The following is a 22,815-nucleotide window of genomic DNA, read 5'->3' on the forward strand; positions in this document are numbered from 1 at the left end:
CGGTTCAAGCAAAGCATTAAGTACTGGACTCACTCACAGAAGGTGTCAGGAAGAAACGAGAAATGTGTAAGTAAAGAGAAGCATTAGGTCGTGAGGATTACTTATTGCCCTGGCAAACCACCCGGGTGTCCCCCGCTGTCCCCGCAGCGCTCCCCGAGGCCCGGGTACGTGTGTGGCGGCGGGGCCGTGTGTGCGCCCAGCCTCCACCCCCAGCCCCGGGGGGCAGCAGGGCCACGGGCGGCTTGCTGACCACCACGGCTCCCACCTGAGGGCATCAACGAGCCGGGCAGGGCTGCGGGGACACCCCCCGGGCAGGGGGACACCTCCGAGGGGACACCTCCGCGGGGACACGGCACCGGAGAGGGGGATACCCCGGGCTGCCCGGCGGCGCCTCGCCAGCCCCCGACCCCTCTCCGCTGCCCACCCCCGGGCTGCCAGCCCCTCTCCCCCGTTTCGGGCGGAGGCTGCGGGCGGGCCCGGGTGCTGGGGGGCCGCCCCCGTCCGGGCGGAGCCGCCGGCGCCCCCGCCCCGCTCCCCCGGTGCCCGTCGTCGGCGCGGTGCGGCGCGGGGCGGGCGGCAGAGCGCCTCGGCATGAAGGAGCCGTCGCTGCCCGGCACCTCGCTGCAGCGGGCCTGCCGCCTCCTCGTCGCCTTCTGCGCCCTGCACCTCTCGGCCACGCTGCTCTACTACCTGGCGGGCAGCGCCCTGGGGCCGCCGCGCAGCCCCGAGCCGCCGCCGCGCCGCCCGCCCCCCGCCAACGCCTCGCAGCCGCTGTCGCGACAGCCGCCGCCGACAGACGCCCGCCCGCGGCCGCGACCCCGACCCCAGCCCGCGTCGCCGTCGCCCACGCTTCCTCTGCCGCCGGGGCCGTGCCCCGAGCCCTCCCCGCTGCTGGGTGAGTGCCCCCCCGACGGCGACCCCCGCCCCGGTGGCCGCGGCTCGCTGGCCGCGGGCTGTGACAGCCCCCCCGGGGGGCACCGGGGACGCCCCCGCGGTGGCGGAGGCCAGGAGGGGACGGGGCGAGCAGGGGGGCACCAAGCGGAGCCCCCACACCCTCCCCGAGCGCTGTGCGCGCCCCCGGGGCGGCGAGCCCCCGTCCCCACGGGTGTCGCAGCTCGGGGGTGGCGTCGCGGACCCCCCCCCCCCCCCTCCGCCCCCTCTGGTGCTTTCCCCGGGCGAGAGGTTTCCCTTCTGGTGTCTTGGAGAGGTTGGGTAATTTCCTCTGGGAACTCTACCCAAAAATACCTCCCCTTGCGCAACGCCTCGCAGGAAGGAGCGGGCGGGCTGCGCCGAGCTCCGCTCGCCCTTTGTGTGCGCGCTGGGGGGAGCCGCGCCGGCTGGGACGGGGCCGTGGGGCAGAGCCGTGGGGCAGAGCCGTGGGGCGCAGGGCTTGTGCGCATCCCGGCGGCGCTTCCCGCATTTGTGGACCCGTGATGCAGTATCCTGATACGTGGCAGCCTGGCGTGGGTTTGGTGCGGGCTGGAGCCCGGCTCCCGCAGGCCTTCCCCGGGGCTGCATCCCCTGCCATCCCCCCCGGGTTTCTGCATCAGCCTCCTCCCGTAGCTGCTCGCATCCGCTGGCTTTGTCATGAGGCAGAGAAGAGAAAACAAAAAAAAAAAAAAAAAAAAAAAGAGGAGGAAAAAATAGAAAGAGCAGACTTTCAGCTCTTTTCCACCCAGCTTGCTGCTGCTGGGTGCCTCGCAGGTAGGGGAGCTCATCCCGCTGGCATCCCAGCCCATCCTCACCTGCCCCTGGAGTCTGGGCACCCATCACCTGGCTCCTTGCTGAGGTGCCACGTTTCCGAGGGTGTTTTTTTTATTTGCTGGAGATCATAAAGGGAGAAGAGGCTTTCAAGCAGCTACCTGTGGTTTTCAGTTAATGAAAGCAACACAGAAATTCATAGTTTCTCTCGGTACTCGCTGGTCAGCTGTTTATGGATCAATGCATCTGAATAACAAATGACTGGTTTCTTATTTTAGGAAGGCGGTTTTGAGGTCACCAAAAGGAACTGCGTTGTGTTTTTTTGTTGTTGTTTTTGATTCGTGTCTTTCACTTTTTCCCCGTGCATCAATTTTAAGTTGAAAGCGGCTCTGCAAGCCTGCCCTCGTGAAGTGGATGTGGGAGCCCTTTATGAGCATGGCTTTGCTTTAAGCCATCTCCGCTCACCCTGATCCTCTCAGGAGCGAGTCATGTGCTTCGAAATGCCCAGAGTTCAGAGAAACGCTGCTCTGTGTCCCCAGGACTCAAGGCATTTTCAGCCTTGGTGGCTGGAGGATCAACTCAAGTACACTTTGTCTTCAGTGCAATTGGCAGCCGGTGCTAAGAGGCCAGAGGAGGCTGTTGAAAGTGGCTGCAGATGTTCAGAGTCACAGGGCCGAGCAGAAAGTAGCTCTGAGCAGCACAATAGGCAAATAGTTTCCAGCTTTGCTGCATGCAGCACTCGTGGGGTTGCGCTCAGGTGCAGGTTGGCACGGCACCCGCACGGCTGCGAAACATCTAGCCAGCATGTCAGTAGGAAACCCAACTGGCCTGGGGTAAAAAAATATTTTTTACCACTTTTTTTGGTTCATGTTTTGATGGCAGGCAGCATTTGTAAAACAATCCCGTCGTACCTCGGACGTTGGTCAGAGCTAAGTCTGCTCTGATAATCTTCTCATGTATCTCTGTGATCAGCGTGGGGGATGGAGAGGTGTAATGTCTGCAGGCATTTCTGAGGCTTAATTCACCCACTCAGAATTCAAAAACAAACAAACAAAAAAGCCTCCTTTCTCCGCACAAAGCTGCTTTTCAGCATAGGTGAAGCTGCTTATCAGTGTAGCTGCAACGAGCAGGAACCAGCAAGGACCTTCCTGGGGCTCCCTCCTTCCCCAGGCCACAGGGCAGTGCTGTGCTGTGAGCAGGTAGCGCCGTTCCCCCTGGCACAGACCTGGGTTCACGGGCACACACCTCATTTTCTCTTTCTTTTCCGTTCTTCCCCACCCCCCCACCCCGCCTCATTGGGAAGCATGTGATGAATCACTCCGGGGATGTGTGACTGAGCTGGTTTGGCGTCTTGAGCAGTCAAATAGCCAGATACTGCCTTCAGAGCCCCCGAGGTTCCCTTCGAGTGATGTTCAGAGAGAGCAGCTGACAGTCCCTGCTGCCTGGCTCCTGGGCAAACACATCAGCTGAATGCGAGGTTTAATCTCGACATGAAGCTGCTGAACTTAACCTGCTTTTATGGTTCGTTTGCCTTTGCTTATCGTTTGAAAGCAGGAATTAGGGCTGGTGAGACAACGCTGTAAGTAAAACTTGAACGAAAAATCCTTAACAGCTCTGAAGTTCCTTAATACAAGGTAATAAAAGCGTTTATGCTCCAGCTGAGAGCTGCATGCCAATAAGTGGCTTAAATGGGATACCTGGAAGCAGAGCCCGCTTACTGAAATTTCAGCCTCCTAGGAGCCCGAAAGGCAAATGCAAGCTAAAATCCAGCTCTGTGCTGCCAGTGACCATCCCCTAAACTGTTACGATTTTTGCCAGCTGTAGAACAACATAGTTTTAAAAATAATAATTAAAATATATAAAAAAAATCAAGAGTTGCTCTACAGAACTAGTGTATGTGCCGACCTGCATGCTTTCAAAAAAGTCAAATGATTTTCCCCTCCCCTTCCCATGAGGTCCATGTCTTTCGGTGGTGGTGCTGTTTTCTGCCTCCGGATTTCAGTGAGGAGTGAGGAAGGAGGCAGCTCCCTTGGTGGCAATATCCCCACGCAAAAGAGCTCATCTACAAGCAGCACTTATCTTTTGGTGCCAGAAGTCTGCAAGGCAGAACCTCATGGGCAGGCTTATCTGTACTTCAGGGATGTCATTTTTGAGTCCTGGCAGGTCGAGAGCACGTGTTGTTTATGGAAGTTATTTTAGAATACAGCTGTCTCTTTTTGCAATTTTTGACCCACATTTAGATACCAGGTGCGGCTGGCAGAGGGATGGCAGACTGAAGAGACGTGGCATCACCCTCAGCCCCATGAGCGTCGCATGGCAAAGACGAGCCAAGTGCCCGAAACACGCCGCAGGGAGGTGTCCAGCTCTGTGGCTTTTTGCCCCCAGATTTAGGCTTAGAGAACGTAGCAACACCAAACTCTAATAATTTAGGGAAATCATCAAAATGAAAATAAAAACTCCATGGTAAATCAGAGTCCTACATGGAGACACTGATGGTTTCCACCAACGTGGGAGCAGATGTTCTCCGTAAAACGTGTGGTGATGCTTCGTGTCTGCGTGGCAGAAGGACTTATAGGTTACGTGCTGCCTGAAAAAGCTGGAGATCTTACTGGTGCAAGGGCCCACTGCCTGTGGACATTTCATGAACAGGGACAGAGGACGCCTTAGCATCAGCAAAACCCTGGCAGGGCATAATTTGGGGCAAGAGAGTGGAAATCTTGAGGTGTCCAGCATCCCGGGGCGCTGGAAACACCAGTTCCTAAGAAAGCCAGCGGTACTGGTGCCGTTGGGGTTTGGCAGATCCTCGCCCAGCAGCCCCACGGGGCGGGTGTTAGGAGGACAGTTCGGAGGGGATGCCCTGGAGTATGTCATTCTGTAAAAGTAAAACTGAAACTTGAAGAGAAGGGCATGGAGAGGGCCTGGAGAGGGGGAGCTAACACGTGGACCGGTTTGCTGAAGGTTAGGGCTTTTTTGGCCTCGAAAGAGTCTGTGCTCAGCTTCTCCAGAGAATATGCCAGAGGTGTTTGGCCTGGAGTGGATGCATGATGCTGCTGGCAGCTTGGCTGGCAGCACCACGACCATCCCCATGGTCTGGAGCACATCTCCCTTGGGAAGCGCAGGCTTTCTCAGCACCGAGCATCCCTGCCCCAGCACAACCCCTCACTTCTCCTCGTCTCCTCGAAGGAACAGCCTTGGATTATTATTAATTAGGCTCGCAGACTAGCTCAGAAAGGCACTGTGCCTTCCTGGAGAGCAGTCGTTTTGGGGACGCGGCGCAGCACATGGGGTGCGCCGGAGAGAAAAGGAAAGTTTTCCATCTCGTGCGTCTAGTGTTTTATAACGTGCTTGTTTCCCTGCCAGCACTGATCTGAAGCAACAGCTAGGGTTGGTTTTTTGTTGTTTTTTTTTTTTTTGGAAATTGGGCCAAGTTATGCTTGGAAAGAGGCAGCTGCACTTGGATGCAAACATGGGCTGAGCCCTTGGCCGCCCTGTCCCGGTGTGGAGCTCCTCAGACCCCGGCGGGCAGGGCACGGTGCCCACACCTGCCAGAGGGGTTTCGGGGTGAAGCGGAGGGGATGAAGGCCGGGCGTTTGGGGGATGTGGAAGGAGCAGTGCCACCATCCTGACAGGCTAGGGGAGGTCCTGCTGCCCAGCCCTGCTCCACGGGGAGGCCGCCTTTCCCTCGGTGTCACGCAGCGTGCGGCGAGGCGCACATCAGCACCTCGGCAGCTCTGCAGACAGCCTGGTTCCCAGCTGCCTCCCGGAGATTTTCGCTCTCGCTGCAGCAGAGCAGTCCCGGGGCAGTCCCCGAGCAGTCCCCAGGCAGCTGTCTGCCTGAAAGAGGGCTGCTCCTCTCTCCTCGCTCCCCCTCTGCGGGGCTCCAGGTGCGGCCCAAGGGCACAGGACGGGACCAGGAGGCCTCCCGTGTCCTCCTGTCCGCCCGCCCGTCCGCACGTCCTGCGGCAGGGTGGGGTTTTCCTGGCGGAGAGGCAGCTCAGCCTTTTTCTGCTCCGAGCAGCCGGGGAGTCTCTTTTGTTTGTTTGTTTTAAGTTTGCCGTTCGAGGGTCTGGAATTTAATTTCGCGGCGGCAGCCTGCAGCGAGCCTCAGCACGAGCAGGGCTAATCGCATGCAGACCGTCCGCCGGGTGCGAGCTGGGCTGCAGCCACCAGGGAGGACTCTGCTTCTCTCCCCGAAGCACTTTCTCGTGGAAAGCACAATTTAATAAAAAAATAAATAAATTTAAGACACTGTGCGCTGGTGTGAGGCCTTGTGTTGGAGTAGGTGTCGTATGGGGCTGGATTCAGAACTCGTGCCCGGGCTATCTTTTGCAGTCAGTCTGCATCCAAACGCTGCAGGCTGGTGTGAATCCTTGTATTTTTCAGCCCGTTTTCGTGGTGGTGGACGAGCGAGGGCACGTGCCGGGCTCCAGGAGCGCGGCCTCACGCCAGCAGAGCTGATGTCTGCAGGAGGACACAGCTCCGTGAGCGTAGGCCGGCCGAAGGAAACGGATCCCGGTGCTCAGGAAGGATTTTTTTCCCCCCACCAGGACGTTTACAGCCAGACTGGAGGCTGCCCTGGGCAGAAAGAACAGGCTTGCCCCGTCCCACAGCTTGCTCCCTGGGGCTGCCACGTGGGTCTGGGGGCCGGGGCAACCCCTGCTCCCCAGCCCGGGGCTGAGGCTTTCCGGGGTGGAGCTGGTTTTGTTTTTCCCGGCGAGGCCTGTGTCGGTGCGGTCGGCGGGCCCTTCCCTTTTCTGTTCGGGCCCTGCAGAGAGCCTTTTTTGTTTCTCTCTGCCAGTTCTGCTTCTCTTTTCCAGTTTTCCTTCTGCACAGGCTTGCCTGCCCTGCCTGTGGCAGCACAGGCGCACGCGTGGCTCGGTAGCAGGGCGATGGAAACCTCCTTGCCCGCCTGCTGGAGGAAAGCATCTTTCAAGCCTCCCTGCTGCCTGCTTTTCCTTTCATTCTCACCAAATTAAACATCTGAGACCCGTGCCCACCCTGAGCCCGGCCGGGGCAGCTCTTAGACAGCTTGCAGCATCAGGCTGGGCAGATGCTGGGCCCTTTGTGCAGGGCACTTTGCTCCCCGCAGGTTTTTGCGAGCCTCACCTTTCGCTTCGTTTGAGAAACTGTTTCCTGTTTGTGCGAACCACACCGGCTCCTCTGGCGCCTGTGCCTGTGCAGAGCTCTTCCTGTGCACCTTTTGTTTGAAGCTGAGCAGAAATGTTTCTGAGCGAGAGAGATGGGGGGTGGGAGGCAGCTGGCTGCTTCTTGTTTTTTTTCGGTCCCTTCCACTGCCACCTAAAACCTCCGAGGTGTTCGGGTGTGAGGCGCTGCTTCTGCGTCCGTCCCAAATTTCTGGCAGCCCCTTAAGCATATTTTCAAGACTTTCTTGTGCTGAAAGCATGCAGCGAGGCTCGTGGGAGCTCTGAAGGCGAACCCAGGAGATGTCAGCCTCCAAGCTCCGTGCTCCGCGCGTTACCGGGGCTGCATGTCCTCGCGGCGCTGCCGCACAGGTGTGTGCTTGGCAGAGGCCCAGTGCAGAGTAGCAGCTCCTGTGTCAGGCAGCCACTCTGAGCGGAAGCAGAAGAGAGGTTGAGATGAAGTGAATTGGGCCGGAAAGTTTACACAGCAAACACGGAGCAGGATACGGTTTTAGCCAGTGTGACAGCACCCATGGCAAACTTCACACCTTCTCTTGGCATCCGCAGCTCTTGTCCTGGGTCAGCATCCTTGGGGCTGCTCGCTACCCAGGCAGTCAAAATGATCCAAAATGTGCAGCTGGAGCCGTGGCCCCGGTCTCTGCTTGAGAAGCCCGTGCTTGCAGCTCTCATTCTGCACTTGCCCTGCTTGGGAGGCGAACGGCAAGCACCGATTTGTGCCGGGTGGCATTTTGCTGCTGCTCGCTGTCAGCTGCGTGGCCCTGCGAGGTCTGATTTGTTTTCAGGCATTCTGTGAAAGCAGCTCGTCCGGATTTTTACATTTTCCTATCCTTACTGATGCCAGTGAATTTCCTAGCTGGGTGACCTACGTCCAGCTGAGCTTAGCGGCGGTGCTGTGAGAACTACAGAGGCAGTACTCGAGGAGCACTCGCGGACTTGGACTTTAAGTGTGCTACGCTTAAAACTGACTTTATTCGCAGCAGGAGGGGAGTGCTGCAGATAGTTCCTCATCAGCCTCCCTTCCAGCCCCCGAAGCTGTTAAATCTGCCCTCTGCAGCCAGCTCTTATCACGGCTGCTTTCCTCTCCTCTCTTTTCCTGCCTGACCTCCCAGCTTCTGGGTGGGATGCAGGCAGGAACAGGGCTCGGCAGGATGCGCAGTGACCTGGGAGGGCTGCAGCTGCCAGCCTGCACAAACACCCTGCCTGTGGCTCCCCGAGCTCACGCGCTGCCGAAGACAGATTTTTGTGCACATTGGGCTCAGCGGCCCACCTTCGCTCCCTGCTGCTCTGCCAGCTGCTGGCAGGGCTGCCAAGCTGTCGAGGTGCCACTGTGGGGAGTGATGCTGCGCCGTGTGTGCCCCTTCCTGACGCGATACCTCCCCTTCCTGCGCCTTCCCCCCGCTGCAATGCACCCTGCGGGTGCTGGCAGGCTGCAGGGGCTTGGGCAGCGCAGTGGTAATGGGAGCTTAACGCCTAGGTTGGAGAAATTGCTTCCTTCTCGGCTGGGAGGGAAACACAGAAGCAACTGTTGAACATGGGAACTGGAAAGCATAAAAACTTTCCCACTTACCCCATGCAAAACGCATCTGCTCTGGGCAGATCATCATTATTCTCGTCGTTGTTGTCATCGCTGTTAATTTTTTCCCTGGGGAGCAGCGCGCTGGGATCCTGCCTGGTGCCGCAGCAGGCTGATCGTGGTCAGCCCTGCTCCCTGCTGAGCAGCCCACGGAGCTGCGAGGCGGGCGGGATGCCCTGCAGGAGACCTGCCCTCCCGAAGGACCAGCAGTCCGGCCACCCCTGCATGCAGGCAGCGCTCGTGTCCATCGTTCCCCAACACCCCTGACCCTGTGGTAGGTGGCCGATGTGCTGCTGAAAGACACGGAGTGGTGGTATGGATGCTCAGGGCTCGTGCTGCCCAAGGGTCAGCACGTTCTGTGGCACGCTTCCAGCTGCAGTCGGGGAGCTGGCAGCGGGCAGGCACCATTCCCCGTCAATTGCTTGCATTCAGACACCTCTTCTTGCGGGCTGAGCCTGCCCCCCTGCGCCTGAGCAGCTCTGCCAGTGGGTGTGAGAGCTGTCGGGAGATGCCTTCGCATCCCATCCGTGACATCTCTGCCTGCAAGGTCTCGCTTCCCCTGTGCTGGCAGCGAGTGAGGTGGCAGAGCTGCCCCGGGGGTGTGCTGAGCATGCCCGCATCCTCAGCAGGTCATCTCTAGCCAGAGCGAGCACAGGGCTGTGAAGCGCGCCCCACCTAAAATGACTTGTAGAAAAATAGCCTGGGAATGAGCCCGAGCTGCAGTATCACTTCCACCTCCCCAGTTGTGTCAGAAGGCACATAGTTGGGTACGTACAAGGTTGCTCGTATCGGTCACAGCCTTAAATATCTCTAAAAATGCCCCTTCTCTGGGGGCTCACTGCCCAGTGCCTGTGGTGGGGCTCCCCTCTGCAAAGCCCAGCCTGGCCGTGGAGCCCCGATCCTGCCCGGGGGTTGCAGCAGCAGTCACAGCTAGGGGTTTGTGTGCTGCACGCTGCGAGTCCACACGCTGTGGCTGCGTCTTCAGCAAATGCAGAGAGGAGCTGCTGGCCCCAAGGTGAAACCTGTGTGCCAGTGCACACGCACCCAGGTGGAGGAGAGGGAGGAGAAGCAGCAGCCAAATCTTTCAGGAGTGATGCCCAGCCTAGCGTTTATGGCAAAAACCTTCAGCTTTGTGCACGGGGTTTGCTGGTACGGAGACAGCGGTGTTCCCGCTGGAGCCGATCTGTGCTGGTGGCTGGGCGTGCAGGCAGAGGGCAGCCTCATGGGCACCTCAGGCTGATTTATTAGCTCACTATCACCGAGCACAGGGCAGGGCAGAGGGAGCAGTGGTTCCCCGGGGAGCGGTGCCGCTCATCAGCCTTCTTCCACGGGTCAGTTTGTCAGGGCTGGGGCAGCCTGTGCCAGCAGGGCATCCAAAAACTGCTCCTTGGCGCCGTGCTCACCCCATGTGTTGCGTTGCCTTTGTCTGGCTCCTGAAATTGAAGTGCTGCCAGGGGGCTTCTCAGTTTTTTACGCACCAGTGATGGCACCGATCAATCTGGCAGTTTCAAAACCTGCCGCTGTTGAAACCACGTGCAGGAATCGCCAACTGCATGCAAATCTGGACATACTGCCAGTTTTATTTATAGCCACGCTAGCACAGGACTCTTGATAAATAATGGGCACGCTGTCGGAACACTGAGAGCATCTGTAAGAAAAAAAAAAGAAAAAAAGAAAGAAAGGGGGTTTTGTTCGCTTTGCATGTGGGCAGCCTTGGCGTAAGTGGTTACGTCGGCAGGAGAGCGGGGCTATTTTTGAAGCGCCCGACTCTCACGCTGCACGAGGTGGGTGGGAGCGCAGGGGACAGCGCCCTGCTCCGGGCTGGTTCCTCGATGTGTGTGCCAGCAGAAGCACGGCCGTGCGATGTTCAAGAGCTGTCAGGCACCAGCGGCTTCACTGGGGTCTGATATCATGGGGCCGGAGTGTTTGCAGGCTCACCCTGGGTGGCGGCGTGTGGTCGCATCAGGTACAGCTGGCCCCAGCTTCACACCTCCGTGCACCACTGGGATTTCGCTTAGATCCAAGCCTGTGTTTAATAAAAAACAAACAAGAAAACAAGAAAATGAGAGTGGTGAATATCTGTGCGCGAGGGATGCATGCCTGTGGAAATAAATGGTGCGTGGCCGTCGGGGCGTGCTAACGGGCTGTGTGCTCTGCCTTTCTTCCAGTCGGGGCACTACGCGTGGAGTTCTCCCAGCCCGTGAACCTGGAAGAGGTGGCGAGAATAAACCCACAGGTCAAAGATGGAGGTCGTTTCGCTCCAAAGGACTGTAAAGCACTTCAGAAAGTAGCAATAATCATCCCATTCAGAAACCGAGAGGAGCACCTGAAGTACTGGCTCTATTACCTGCACCCAATTCTTCAAAGGCAGCAGCTAGATTATGGAGTGTATGTTATCAACCAGGTAAGATGCTGGGGACACGGGGCTTTTGACACTCTTGCAGCGGTGCCCGTGCCCCCTGAAACAAAGGAGTGGTTACTTTATCCTGAGTGGCAGTGGGTTGGCAGGCAGGCGTCAGGTTGCTTTGAAAGGCAATTAAAAAACAAGGTGAAGCACAAGAAAATGAATATGAACAATTTTGCTCTGACGATTTTGATGGAAAACCTGGAGTCTGCTCCTCCGGTCAGGCATAGCTAACTCTAAAAAGACTCTGGTTGAAGAAGCTTGTTGGTCAGGAGGAAAAAAAATCCCTAACAGCCCAACCCAATCTCATTTCTCTTTTGAAAAGTTCCTTTTCACAGGAACTGCTGCAGGGGTTGCACACAGAGCTGTAAGCTGACCGGGTAGCCTTAATACCTGATCTGGAATTAAGTGTGACATAAAGCCATAGGATTTCACTCGAGGAAGTGAGCAGCTTTTGTTCATGGTTAGTAATAAAGCATAAAGTGTCAGGATGGACAAAAGGAAGGTGCCGCAGCGCAGCAGGTAAGTGGCTGTCTTCAGGCCAACAGAGCAGAGCAGGAACAGGCAGCCACAGGGTGTGGGGGGTGCTCGTCATTTTTTTCCTTGGTATCTGGAGGACGTAGACTTGCCTTAAAAAATAAAAAAGAAAAAGGTACATTTCACTTCAAGCAACATAAATCTTAATTTATTCCATAATGGTGCTTAAACAATTGGGTGTTGGAGGGGCTTATGGCGTGCGGGCAGCAGCGTGGCAGGGCAGCAGCAGCCCTGTTGGTCCCAGCAGGCCTCTGGAAGCACAGCCCCACAGTGCATTATTGCTCTTTGTCCCGTTTTGGTCTCAGTTTTCACAGAACTGAGAAGCAGCCTGCTTCCTCAAACGCAGATCCTGCCACCTCAGTCTGGCCCACATGGCTGCGGGTGTCACGGTGCGGCTGGAGGGGCGGGTGCCGCGGCCCTCACGGCGATCCAGGAGGAGCTGCTGGTGGTGTGGAGCCAGCAGCACGGCTGGGGCTGGTGTTTCCCCATCGGGAGAGCCACGGGGTGAGGGAAGTGAGGGGCTGGATAGCACAGAGCCATGCTGGTGTCCTGTGGGCTGGCAGGGCCCCGGCCTGGCCCCAGCTCCCAGCGCTGCCGCGGTGAGGGTTTGTGCAGCCCGCCTTGCCCTGCTCTTCTCCTCTGGTGCTCTGTCCTCTGGTGCTACGCCCGTGTGCTCTCAAGTGATTGAACCCTCACACAAGTCATTTAAGGAAATGTTCTTTATTTGTTTGTTTTGTTTTTGTTTTTTTAACTCACCCCTTTGGGCAAAGCGGGAGCGGGAGTGACGTCCAGCATGCTGGGTGTATGTGTCCTGGACACATCCTGTGGTCCGATATAATAGGTTAGTAAGCAAGGCTGCTTGACTGGCAAAATAAATACTCTCCTTCCTCATGCCTCTTGTGAACTTGTGTCTGGAAGAGGCAGCACGGTCAGTGCTGGTGAGCCCATGGGATGTGTCTCTCCAGGGTGAGTGGGAACACTGAATGGAGAGATGCACAGAAAATGTGTTAATTCTGCCAGAAGTACAGTGGGATAATGGTCTTATTTCTCTGCTGTCTTGACAATTGCTTTTCTCTTTTTCTTGTCTGTCCTTCCCTTTGCATCTGCCCTCCTTTTTTTTTTTTTTTTTTTTTTTTTTCGTTTTGTTTTGTTTGTTTTGTTCTGTTTTGTTCTGTTTTGTTTTGTTTTATTTTTCCTTCTAGTGGGGAAATGTTACCTTTACTTGTTAATCCTGTCTATAGCAAAGCAATCACTGAAGCAAGGAGAATTACTGTGTGATCTGATTCTTACACGCTGCCTACGTGCTCTTCTGTCCTCTGCATCTCATAGAAAGAAAGAGGAGCGCTGAGCCCTGCTACTGCTGCACTGGTAATGTCAAACTTCTTCCTTTCAGCACAATGCGTTTCCCTCTCGAGCCCGTTGTGTCTCCACCATGCTGTTCCTGCGTGCCTGAATGCCTCAGAGTAGGGCTTGGCTGGAGTCAGGGGAACGATGTTCGTAAGATGTCCAGCATGTAACAGGAGCCAGTGGAAAATGTGTGCTACATCTGCCCCTCCCCAGCCCAGCAAAACCCAAACCTGACACGTGGAGCAGCGGCTGGAGGATCCCTCAGATAAGCTTGAGATGAGAGATGCACGGCTGGCAGCACACCCAGCTGATGAAGCACAGGCTTGGCTTCGTGGCAGGAGAAGGCAGCGGCGAATTTGTCAAGCCTGCTGTAGTCCTGCTCGCTCCTGCAGTCGCCCATGTGCTCCCTGTTGCATTCACAAGACCACGAGCCTGCAGTAGCTGTGCAGTCGCAGTCGCTTTGGGTGGACTGTGTGCTGCTGCTCCACAAGCTGCTGTGCGTGCCAGGACATCCGTGCACTCAGGTTTCAAAACAAGTTTTCTTGCTGCACCTCAGCGGGTGCCACTGCCCATGTGTCGGAGACCTCGTGCACCAAGCTGGAGTTCAGGAGAGAGGAGGCATGGCAAATTCCCTAAAAACTGCATTTTCCACTGGTCCCCGGTGTTACTTGCAGCACCCTTAGTAGCAATTTTCCGGAGAGCATGCGTGTGTCTGCGTGTGTGTGTGTGGCATCACGCCCGTTCCTGTTATTTCGTGGGGTGTGCCAGGGCTGCCTCCTGCCTCAGAGTGCGAGACAGGGCAAAACTGGGGTGACACCACTGTTCAGGTGGCAACTTGCAGGTTTGCAAGCCTCTTAGTGTGAGTCTCAGCTCCGTACACCCCAGCTGAAAGAAGGCAGCACCCTTTGGTGGGGCTAGCTGAGCAAACCAGATCCAGCAAAGGGAAGGAGGAGAAGCCTAGCTGATCTTCTCCAGGTGCCAGCAGGAGCCAGCATCATCCCCTGTCCATCCAAGGCAGCCAGCTGTGCCCCTTTATGCCAGTCTCTCATGGGCTGGTGGCTGGGGATGGGCTTACAAGTGCTGGAAGGGACACAGGGAGTAAATCTGTGAGGCAGAAACAGGTGCTGAGCACCAGCGCTGGCTTCTGATGTGGACTGAGCTCCTGGACGAGAGAATACAGGGGGAAAAATTGTCAGGGGAAAAAAAAAAAAAGTGCTTGGAGCGCACCTTTTCTTGTTGAAAGCCCAGAAAAAGAGGTGCAGAGGCTACACCTGGAGCACGGCGGTGGTGCCAAAGCGGCAGCCCCCCGTCTGCTGCGTGGCTTTTTGGGGCGATGCCCTCCAACAGAGCGGGTCCAGACCCATCCCTGCCCCTGGGATGAGCACCCACGGGCGCGGAGCTGCCAAGCAGGGGCGGGCGGGAGGCTGGCTCCTGCCTGCTGCGCCTCGCCTGCACTCCCCAGCCTCGCCGGTGCTGCCGTGCAGCTGGACAGGGTGGCCACCAGGAGAGCAGATTTCCCTTTTCCCTCCCAAAGTCGGGAGTCAGTCAGAGACAGGAGCCTGCAGCACCATCTTCAAGTTTTGGGATGTGGATCCCAGATTCTGGGGGTGTGCTGATGCTCCTGAAGCGCCTTAGGTTAAGAAGCAGAGATTTCTGCAAAAAGAAAAAGCTCTTACCAGGGCAGGGGGGGAGAATTCGGGGAGAAATTTAAGAAAGCAGCTCCTGGTAGAATTGTTAATCCCTGAGTGTCCCCTGGATGAGTGAGAGGCTGCCGTAAGGCATGGATTAAATCAGGCTGAGCCCCTGCTGATCACAAAACCCACGTGGAGCACGCTGCTCGCCTTGCACTGCTGCTACAAGAAGAGCAGCCAAGGGGTCTGAAATGAGCAAGCACAGCTCCTGGTGCAGGGAGAGGCCCTGAAGGATATTTTCTGGGGACCAACGTCTGGCGTGGCCCAAGATCCTCCATCCAGGTTGAGTCTCCCGGCCGTACGGGCTCTGCCGGGGCTCGTAACTCCAGCTGCAGGACTGGGGTGCGCGTGGGCTTGGCAGCCCCTTTGCTGGCAGCCAAAAACCCTCTGTTCCCACAGCCACAGCCGCTCCCTCTCCCCATCCCCTTTGTTCAACTTTCCTTCATCTTCTGCGCTCCAGTTTTCACAGCTCTTGCTTATGCATGACGGTGATCATCTTCCCACCACCTCAGTTATTGCGTGAACCCTTTTATTTCAGGTGAGGATGCTGAGAACTGGCTCAGATCCTCCTCCGCTAAAGCTCACTCCTCCCTGTGAAGTCATTTAAGCCCCAGGCAGGTGCTGAAAGCTTTTGAAAACCTGGGTTTGACACTTGCATGTTAAATCCTTCATTTGAAAGATATTTGTGTCTGTTTCACGGTTAAATTCTTGGCTCTCCAGCCACAGATCCATTAACCAGTTTTGGTTTTTCGTTACTAATTATTAATCCAAGCGATCGGATTAATCAGTTTCTAAAAAGATTATTTATTAACCAAACAAAGCCATTCAGGAGAGGAGGTAAACGGGATACTTCAGGCTGCTTCTCTGCATTTTATCTAGCCTTGATTTTGCGTCCCACACCGCGAGCTCGCAGCAGGGTGGGGAGCCGATTTGTACGCCTACACGCACGCACACGCTGCAGGAGCCAGGCACGGCAGGGCAATCCTTTGGCTCGAGGCTGTGGAGAGAGGAAGGTGGGAAGGATTTGGCAGGCTGGGTCTCCCGGCTGGCAAAAATCTCCTTCAGCACTGCTCCCCGTGCAGGGCTTGGGTTTGGTGCCGCTGCCGCGGGGCCCGGTGCTGGATGAGGAGCCACCCCAGGCCACCAGTGCCCCCAGGGTATGGTCCCGGAGCTGGTTTCTGAGAGCACCCCAGCAATCCGCCAGCCCGTGTGTGTGTGCCAAGCCACGTGTGCTTCTGCCCGAGAGAGGCCGGGCTGATTTCTTGCACTGGAGATGTTTAGCCCCACAGTCCTTGTCCTGGCCACAGCCTGAAGCACAGCCGTGGTTCCTCTCCACAGTGCTCAGAGCGAGCACCTCCTTCCAGAGCGGTCATTTGGGTTATCTCGCTTTTGCTTTTGCTGTTTTATTTAATTTTTTTTCCTGCCGTGAAAGGCTCCGTCTCCTTGCCCTGCAGTCTGTGAGCCTCCTCACAAAACTCAGCCCTGAAGTGCCCATGTGTGGGGTGGGATGGGGCCCTGAGCCCCCACCACACCGTTGTCTGGCCATTTCGGCTGCCCCTGCAGCTGGGACCAGCTCAGATGCCAGGTCCCAGAGCACCACAGGAGCACTCGGTCCCCAGTTCAGGATGCCAGAGACCTGCAAACCCAGCGTGGCAGCACCGGCGACAGGTAAGAGACCTGCTGATTTCAGCTGTTCAATGCAAGTCACTTAACCGCGTTTCTTTTATTTTACACCAGGACGGAGAAGAAGAATTTAACCGTGCTAAACTGCTGAATATAGGATTCACGGAGGCTTTGAAAGAGTATGACTATGATTGCTTTGTGTTTAGTGATGTCGACCTAATCCCAATGGATGACAGGAACACCTACAAATGTTATAGCCAGCCAAGGCACCTCTCTGTCTCCATGGATAAATTCGGATTTCGGTGAGGGGCATTTCCTTCCTAACTCTGCCGCGAGCACCGCAGGCCAGGTGCAGCGTTACACATCCCCACCCACCAGCAAAACCCTGGGAAAACGTCTCTGGAAAAATGCTGCCTTGGCACTCACATCCCTGTGGGAGCAGGCAGCTGGGGCAGAGGGAGCAGGGCACAGAAATGAGCCGTTTTCTGAAAATTTCAGTGTCTGGGCAGGCAGATGCGGGGCTGGGAGAATCGGGCCTGTTGTGCTGCAGGTGCCTGTGCCCCACCTTGTGTTTTGTGGTGTCAGGGGCTGGTGTTTCAGCCCAGCCTGGAGAGTGAGGTGATCTCACAAGGCAAGATCCATGCAGGGAGCTAGAAGAGGCCGTGCGGGGCGTTATTCTTAGGACAGGACCCCGTGTTTTTGGGGCTGCTTGGTTTCAGGCCGCAGCAGGGCCTGCCCTGGTGTCTGGGGGCAGCACAAACAGAGCACCTGCCAGCTTGCACGCTGGTTCTCCAGGCTGCTGCAAACACAGATGTGGCTTGCTTTTCCTATCTTTCTTTCATTTTTCCTATGCCAAATCCCCCCGGCTGAGTTTAAAAACTCAACCCATGAAGCAAAAACCGGTTGTAAGCCCCAGGTGTCCCTGCCCCAGGCCCTGCAGCCCTCCAAGCAGCCAGGTGATGCTCCGAGCAGAAATGCTGGCCCCGGGGGGTTCCTCTGCTTGCTGAAGCAGAGCCAAGTCCTGTGGTAGGTCTTGGGGGTGGGTTGCTGGCCAGGCTGGGGTGACGGGCACTGTGACCCCTCCTCAGGTCCATCCCCTAATGGTCTCTTCTCCCAAATTCCAGGTTACCCTACAACCAGTATTTTGGAGGCGTGTCTGCCCTGAGCAAGGAGCAGTTCACAAAGATCAATGGGTTCCCAAACAATTACTGGGGCTGGGGCGGCGAAGATGACGACATCTACAACAGGTAAATGAGCACCCACCTCGCACCACCGGGAGCCATGGGAGCTGGGGGGGAGAAGACCTTCACCCACAGAGCCCAAGGCAGCTCGAGGCTCGCCCAGGTCTGCAGCCTGGCAGCGCATCCCTTTGTTCCCAGGAGGGATTTGTCTGTCAGGTTTTAAGCAGCTCCAAACAATCCCCTGAGCACTTGCTTCCTGCCTGGAAGAAGGCTGAGGAAGGCTTAGAATTGCAAACGAGGAGGAAGGTATTTGCACAGGGCTGGCCAGGCCCTCCTCTGCCTGAAGATGAGGGCAGATGTCTGTGGGTTTGTGTTACCTTCTTGTCCCCAGGAAGGTGGGGCCATCCCTTTGAGAAATCATCGTAGGAACTCGGATGTGAGAGTCTCCTGACGTTTCTTGCCTGCGGAGCACACCCTGCATTGTCCTTTCCCTGGGCTTTCCAAGCTCTCCTGAGCTTCCTGAGGCAGCTGCAGATTCTCAGCACATTTTTTCGATAGCCCAAGCGAGGGGTGACTTCTGGTGTGGCAAGGCACTCAAAGAAAGGTGGAAGTTGCCTCTTTGGGAACTTGTGTTTTGAGGGGTGGGAGGTGCTGTATAAAAATTCAAAGGGAGACACGAAGGAAGAGGTCTGACATTGGCATCCATGACCTGCAGGTGCCTTGCAGAGAGCACAGAAATGACGGCGGGCTGCCCCCCTCCCCGTGCTGCTTCACCACTCCCCGGTTCAGTTTCTACCAGCACAGCACTTCCTTGCACTTCAGCTTTCACATCTTGAAAAATGAATGCTCTTCTGGCTGCCTTCCAAATGGGTTAAAAACTAGATGTCTGCCATTCAAATTCCAGTCTAAAGCCTGGAGCAAGGTTAACGCAGGCGCTGGCAGAGCCGGCTGGGGTGCAGGGAGGTAGCAGGGCCCTGGTGCAGGCGGGGGGGTGTCTTCTTTCCCCACGCGTGGGAAGGGACTGGCTGTCCTCTCCTGGCATTAGCAAGCCTGCAAACACACAGCAAGGTCCTCAACCAGAAGAAGAAAGCGGGTGGTGGCCGCCAGCGGGGAGCGTGCTGGAACAGCCCTCATCTGTCACCTGTTGCGGGTGTTTAATATGCTCTGCTTCTGACAGGCTGGTGTTCAAAGGCATGGGGATCTCGCGGCCAGATGCTGTCATTGGGAAGTGCAGAATGATTCGCCACTCGCGTGATCGGAAGAACGAACCCAACCCTGAGAGGTGCGTGCCTGCATCCCTCTGCCTGCATCCCTCTGCCCCCGCTGCACCAACCAGCCCCACCGCCCCGAGCCTTGGCCATCTCCTGCCCGCCTTGCGGTCCCCATGCTGGCTGCACCCTTCCCTTTGCCACCGTGTTTCCTTCTCTCTCTCGTCTCTGCAAGATTTCACCATGGCACCAACGCCTCTCACCATTTTATTTCTTTCACCCCTTTTCTTAAATATCCCGTGCACATCAAAGAAAGCTGCAAGCGGTGGTTCCCAGCTTGTCGTGGGGGAATAAAACCATTGCTTTAATTCAGAACCAGAAGAAAAAAAATATATATATTTTGTAGATATACGTAAAAGGCCGGTGTGGTCTGGAAGCTTGGCTGTTTCCTCCTGGCTAAAAGCCACCCCCTCGGCCTCCCCAAATGAGGGGTCTGATGGGACCCACGCTGATACCCAGGCTGTTCTTAAGGGCTGGAGCTGAGCTGCTGTCCGGGAGGCAATCAAAATGTCACACGGAGTGGGGGTTGTTTAAAGGTTTTCTTGTTTGTTTGTTTTTCCCCTTCCGCAGGTTTGACCGAATTGCTCACACAAGGGAGACAATGGGCTCTGATGGCTTGAATTCGCTCTCCTACAAGGTGTTAAGGACTGACAAGTACCCTCTGTACACAAAGATCACAGTGGATATTGGCTCACCGAAAAGCTAACACCGCAGGCACAAGAGAGACGTTGTGTACGTTGCCTGGGACATCTGGCCTCGCTGATGCTTTATATCTTCTGGGTTTATAACAGTTGCAATGAACAACGACAAAGAAAAAGGCCTCATTTGGTGTGCCAAAGCCTCTCCAAATTGGGTGGACAAGTGCTTTTATTCTCCTTTATCTTTTTTTGGCTTTTTTTTTTTTTTTCTTTTTTTTGACTTTACACAACCTTCCAGCTCTCCATTGTTTTATAAGTCCAGAAGCTGTACCTAAGAGCTGTAAATATTTACTTTGGTGAGAAACATTGAATGTCATCTCTCTGTGACAGTGCTCCCTATGTTAAGTTGATTGCTGGACCCAAGTTCTAGTGATTACAACTGTGGTGCATCAGCAGTTGGTGCCCATGACATTTTAGTATTCTAAATTGGGTGGATGAAAGCATTCCTTTTACTTCATTCCTGGTTTTACTTTATGAAGGACTGTAAAATGCTGCTAAAATTGTACAAGTTTACGCATTTCATTAGATTTTTTTTAATGGAGACAACATCATGTCTTTTTTTCTTTTTTTTTTTTCCTAGCAGTGACCAAAACATTCTTCTCTGTGTGCAGAGCAAGTTTTGAATAACCAAGTCAGGATTCAGTGAATGTCACTATTTCTTTCCGTCTCAAAGGAGACTTTGAGTGAGTTGAGCCAGAATCTGCCACTGCGCTAGCTCTCTGCGTAGGGTGGGAGCTAGACAGATGGATAGCACCTGCTTTGTGATCTGCAAGTAGCGCTGGCTTTAGATAACCATACTTCTGGATGTGACGGTGACATTTTGCCTAAGCAGAACATGACACTTGGGGAATATTTTGTTTGGTTGTTTTTTTTTGATGGATTTTTTTTTTTTTTCGATGGGGGTGGAGGTGTGCTTTTTTATTCCACTAAAACAGAGATTGAGTGGGTTAAATTGCACGTTGAAATGATGGCCTTAAAATTTGCTGACACTTGATAACAGTGGTAGAAAGCCACCACGCTGTTCAAACATTGTCTGAAGACAAAGAACGAAGCTTTGCTTGCAAGGTCATGCGTAAAACTTGAATTCACTTATTACTTCTGTTGTTGTAACATTTTAATAACTTTTAAAGTAATTTGTATATCATAAGCAGAATATTTAATACCGGATTAAACTAGGGTGCAGCATAATAGGATATGCTTCAAGGACTCCTTTCTCTCCAGGCTATTGGGCTTTTTATGGATTGTAACATATAAGCCATGCATGACACTTGCTCTGCATACTTGTCCACGGAACCTCCCGCAGTGCTGAGATACTTGCAGGACAGCAGGTATCCCATTTTTTAATTATTATTATTTTTTAATTATTTTTTCCTTAAAGCCTGTTGAGACACGTGTCTTGTGTCGGGTAGCTCCCTCGAGGAGCACGCAGGCTGCAGAGCACTACCTTCTGCTTGTGCACCAGGGCACCAGCAGCACCCGGCTTGTCCTTCCCACAGCCCTGTTGAAACCCTCAAGCGCTGACACCCTCAGAGCTGGGTTAAGTGATTTTTAAAACTCTCAGCCAAAATGGAGAGCTTAATTCCTTCTGGTGAGTAGTTACTTACCAGCTGTGACCACAGAAATTTGCACTTCCTTGGCCTGTGCTGAAGGCTGTTGAAATCAGGGACACTTGTATTGGGGATCATCTTCAGCACTGCCTCTCTTTTTTTTTTTCACTCTTTTTTTTTAAAAAAAAAAAAAAAAAACTTTGATTTTTTTTTCTTTATTTTCTTTTTGGGGTGTTTTGGACCTGTAGATTTTGCTGAACCCTTGCACTGCAGGGGTGGGATCCTGCGGGGGCCGGGGGGGCTTGCTCTCTAAGCTGCCAGGCTATGGCCTTGACATTTCTTCCTAGGCCAGCAGCAGAGCAAAGTAAGAGCAGAGACTGTACTCACTAGGGAGACACCCAGCTGCCTTTCCAGCTTCATTTTGGGAACGTGCTCATCCCCTTGAACACCGTTGCTGCCAGGCATGCTGCTGCAGTTGTGCTGGGTGTGGAGCGAAGGCAGGCTTGCAGGGAGGCAGGCGTTCACTGCTGCCTTACAAATGTGGCTGCTTTTTGGCAAGTCAGGCTCCAGCGCTTGCAGACACAATGGGGTGCAGGAGGAGGCTGTGTTACGGGAGCCAGGTCAGACACCTGCCTGCAAAATCTTGGCACAGCTGCAGTCCGCACCAGTAGCTGAGGCATAGGCGAAGGCTTCTTTTTTTTTTTTTTTTTTTATTTTATTTTATTATTTTATTCTTCCAAAGGTGCCTTACAAGCAGGGCCCCCCTCCCACAGGTGGCAGGCAGGTCAGCACCAAGCCTCACCAAAGCTCCACTGCAAATCCTGGGTCTCTGCGAGAGCACCTGGGTTTGGTCCTGAGCCTTTCATGTGCTGGAAAGCTGGGACCTTCGGCTGTGGCCATGTCTGTCTGCTAACTGGCTATGCAAAGGGGCTACCTGCTGTATTTTAGTGTTTTCCTCGTTTGGTTGGCTGGTTGGTTTTTTAGTTCATTTGTTTCTCCTTGCCTATTGATTCTCTGGGGATTAGAAAAAGTCAGCGTAAGAGCTGCTTGCTCCGCTGTCTGCTGGAGTCGTGGAGCGTCGTGCAGGTGGTCCGAGCACGTGGTGGTTCTGGCTGTTACAATCAAAGCTCTCCACGGATGTGCCTTGAAAGAAGGGAGAGACGGAAACTGGAAAACCAGGAAACCTGAAAACCATTTTCAGCACAGAGACGCCGGTGGTGCCAGAAGCTGCCGCTTGGTTTCTCTCCCAGCGCTGAAGCCTCAAGCCATGTCAGAGCCGAGGACGCTGCTTCCTTACCCTTTGGTGCTGAACCTTCGTGCCCAGATCTCACTGCCCCTGCGTCAAGCTGCGCTGCTCGAACTGGTGAAACGCTCTGGCTTCCACCTGGCCGTGAGATCTTTCCCCCCGGGATGCCCGGGGCCCTTTTCTACGCATGCTCGTCTGACACAGCAGTGTGTTTTGACTGGGTGGTGCTCTTTCCACTCCTGTCGCGACACTCAGAGCGATACCGTGCCTAACGGTTGAAACCTGCAACAAATAGCTGCAAGGGAAACGCTAATGCTCGGCTTCTCTGGGACTGCTGTTTGCTCGCTGGGATGAGAGAGAGGGTCCGGGCATGCAGCTTTCCCCCTGGATCTTGCTTGCCTACTGGACTGCTGCTCACGGGTCTCCCGCAGGTGGTTTTGCTTTTGCATTTTTATCATTTATTTACCAATGGGTGTATCGTCTGATGTTCCTCTTTACTGTTGGTGTCAAATAAAGTATTTTCAGTTACGGCGTTTGGCAGTGTCACTCTGACGAAGCGGGCTTCCCAGCCTGCTACCCTCAGGGTCCCCCAGCCTGAGTTTCTCCCCTGGCCCTTGCAAAAAATTTAATTGGAGGGGTGGAGCAGATCCCAGAGTGCCCAGGTGCCCCCAGAGGACCACATTTTGCCCAGTGGGCTTGGCTGGAGGTTTGGAAACGGGGGAATCATTGCTGGGAAAGCGATGCAGAAGCCTGCCTGCCTTACTTGGCACTTCCTCATGCAAGCGGTTTCCGCGGAGGAGATGATTCGACGCTTGTTATCTACAGGCGAAAAACGGT

General features: G+C 54.9%; 1 protein-coding gene across 1 annotated transcript; it reads left to right on the forward strand.

Annotated features, from left to right (window-relative positions):
• Positions 1 to 553: 553 nt before the first annotated feature.
• B4GALT1 (beta-1,4-galactosyltransferase 1) lies at positions 554 to 19,406 on the forward strand. Its single transcript, XM_084304641.1, has 6 exons — positions 554 to 895; positions 10,605 to 10,840; positions 16,153 to 16,340; positions 17,163 to 17,285; positions 18,397 to 18,501; positions 19,058 to 19,406. Exons 1-6 carry the CDS (start codon positions 592 to 594, stop codon positions 19,191 to 19,193), a joined length of 1,092 nt encoding a protein of 363 aa, XP_084160767.1. The 5' UTR covers positions 554 to 591; the 3' UTR covers positions 19,194 to 19,406.
• Positions 19,407 to 22,815: the final 3,409 nt, after the last annotated feature.

Source organism: Netta rufina (assembly GCF_964035555.1).
Source record: "Netta rufina genome assembly, chromosome: Z".
Taxonomy (NCBI): Eukaryota; Metazoa; Chordata; class Aves; order Anseriformes; family Anatidae; genus Netta; species Netta rufina.

What these genes read in the sequence shown, in the direction of transcription:
- B4GALT1 (XM_084304641.1), top strand. Translation starts at nt 592, where the DNA reads ATGAAGGAGCCGTCGCTGCCCGGCACCTCGCTGCAGCGGGCCTGCCGC. An exon ending in CGAGCCCTCCCCGCTGCTGG is followed by an intron (nt 896 to 10,604) that starts GTGAGTGCCCCC and finishes CCTTTCTTCCAG; the next exon opens with TCGGGGCACTACGCGTGGAG. An exon ending in AACGAACCCAACCCTGAGAG is followed by an intron (nt 18,502 to 19,057) that starts GTGCGTGCCTGC and finishes CCCCTTCCGCAG; the next exon opens with GTTTGACCGAATTGCTCACA.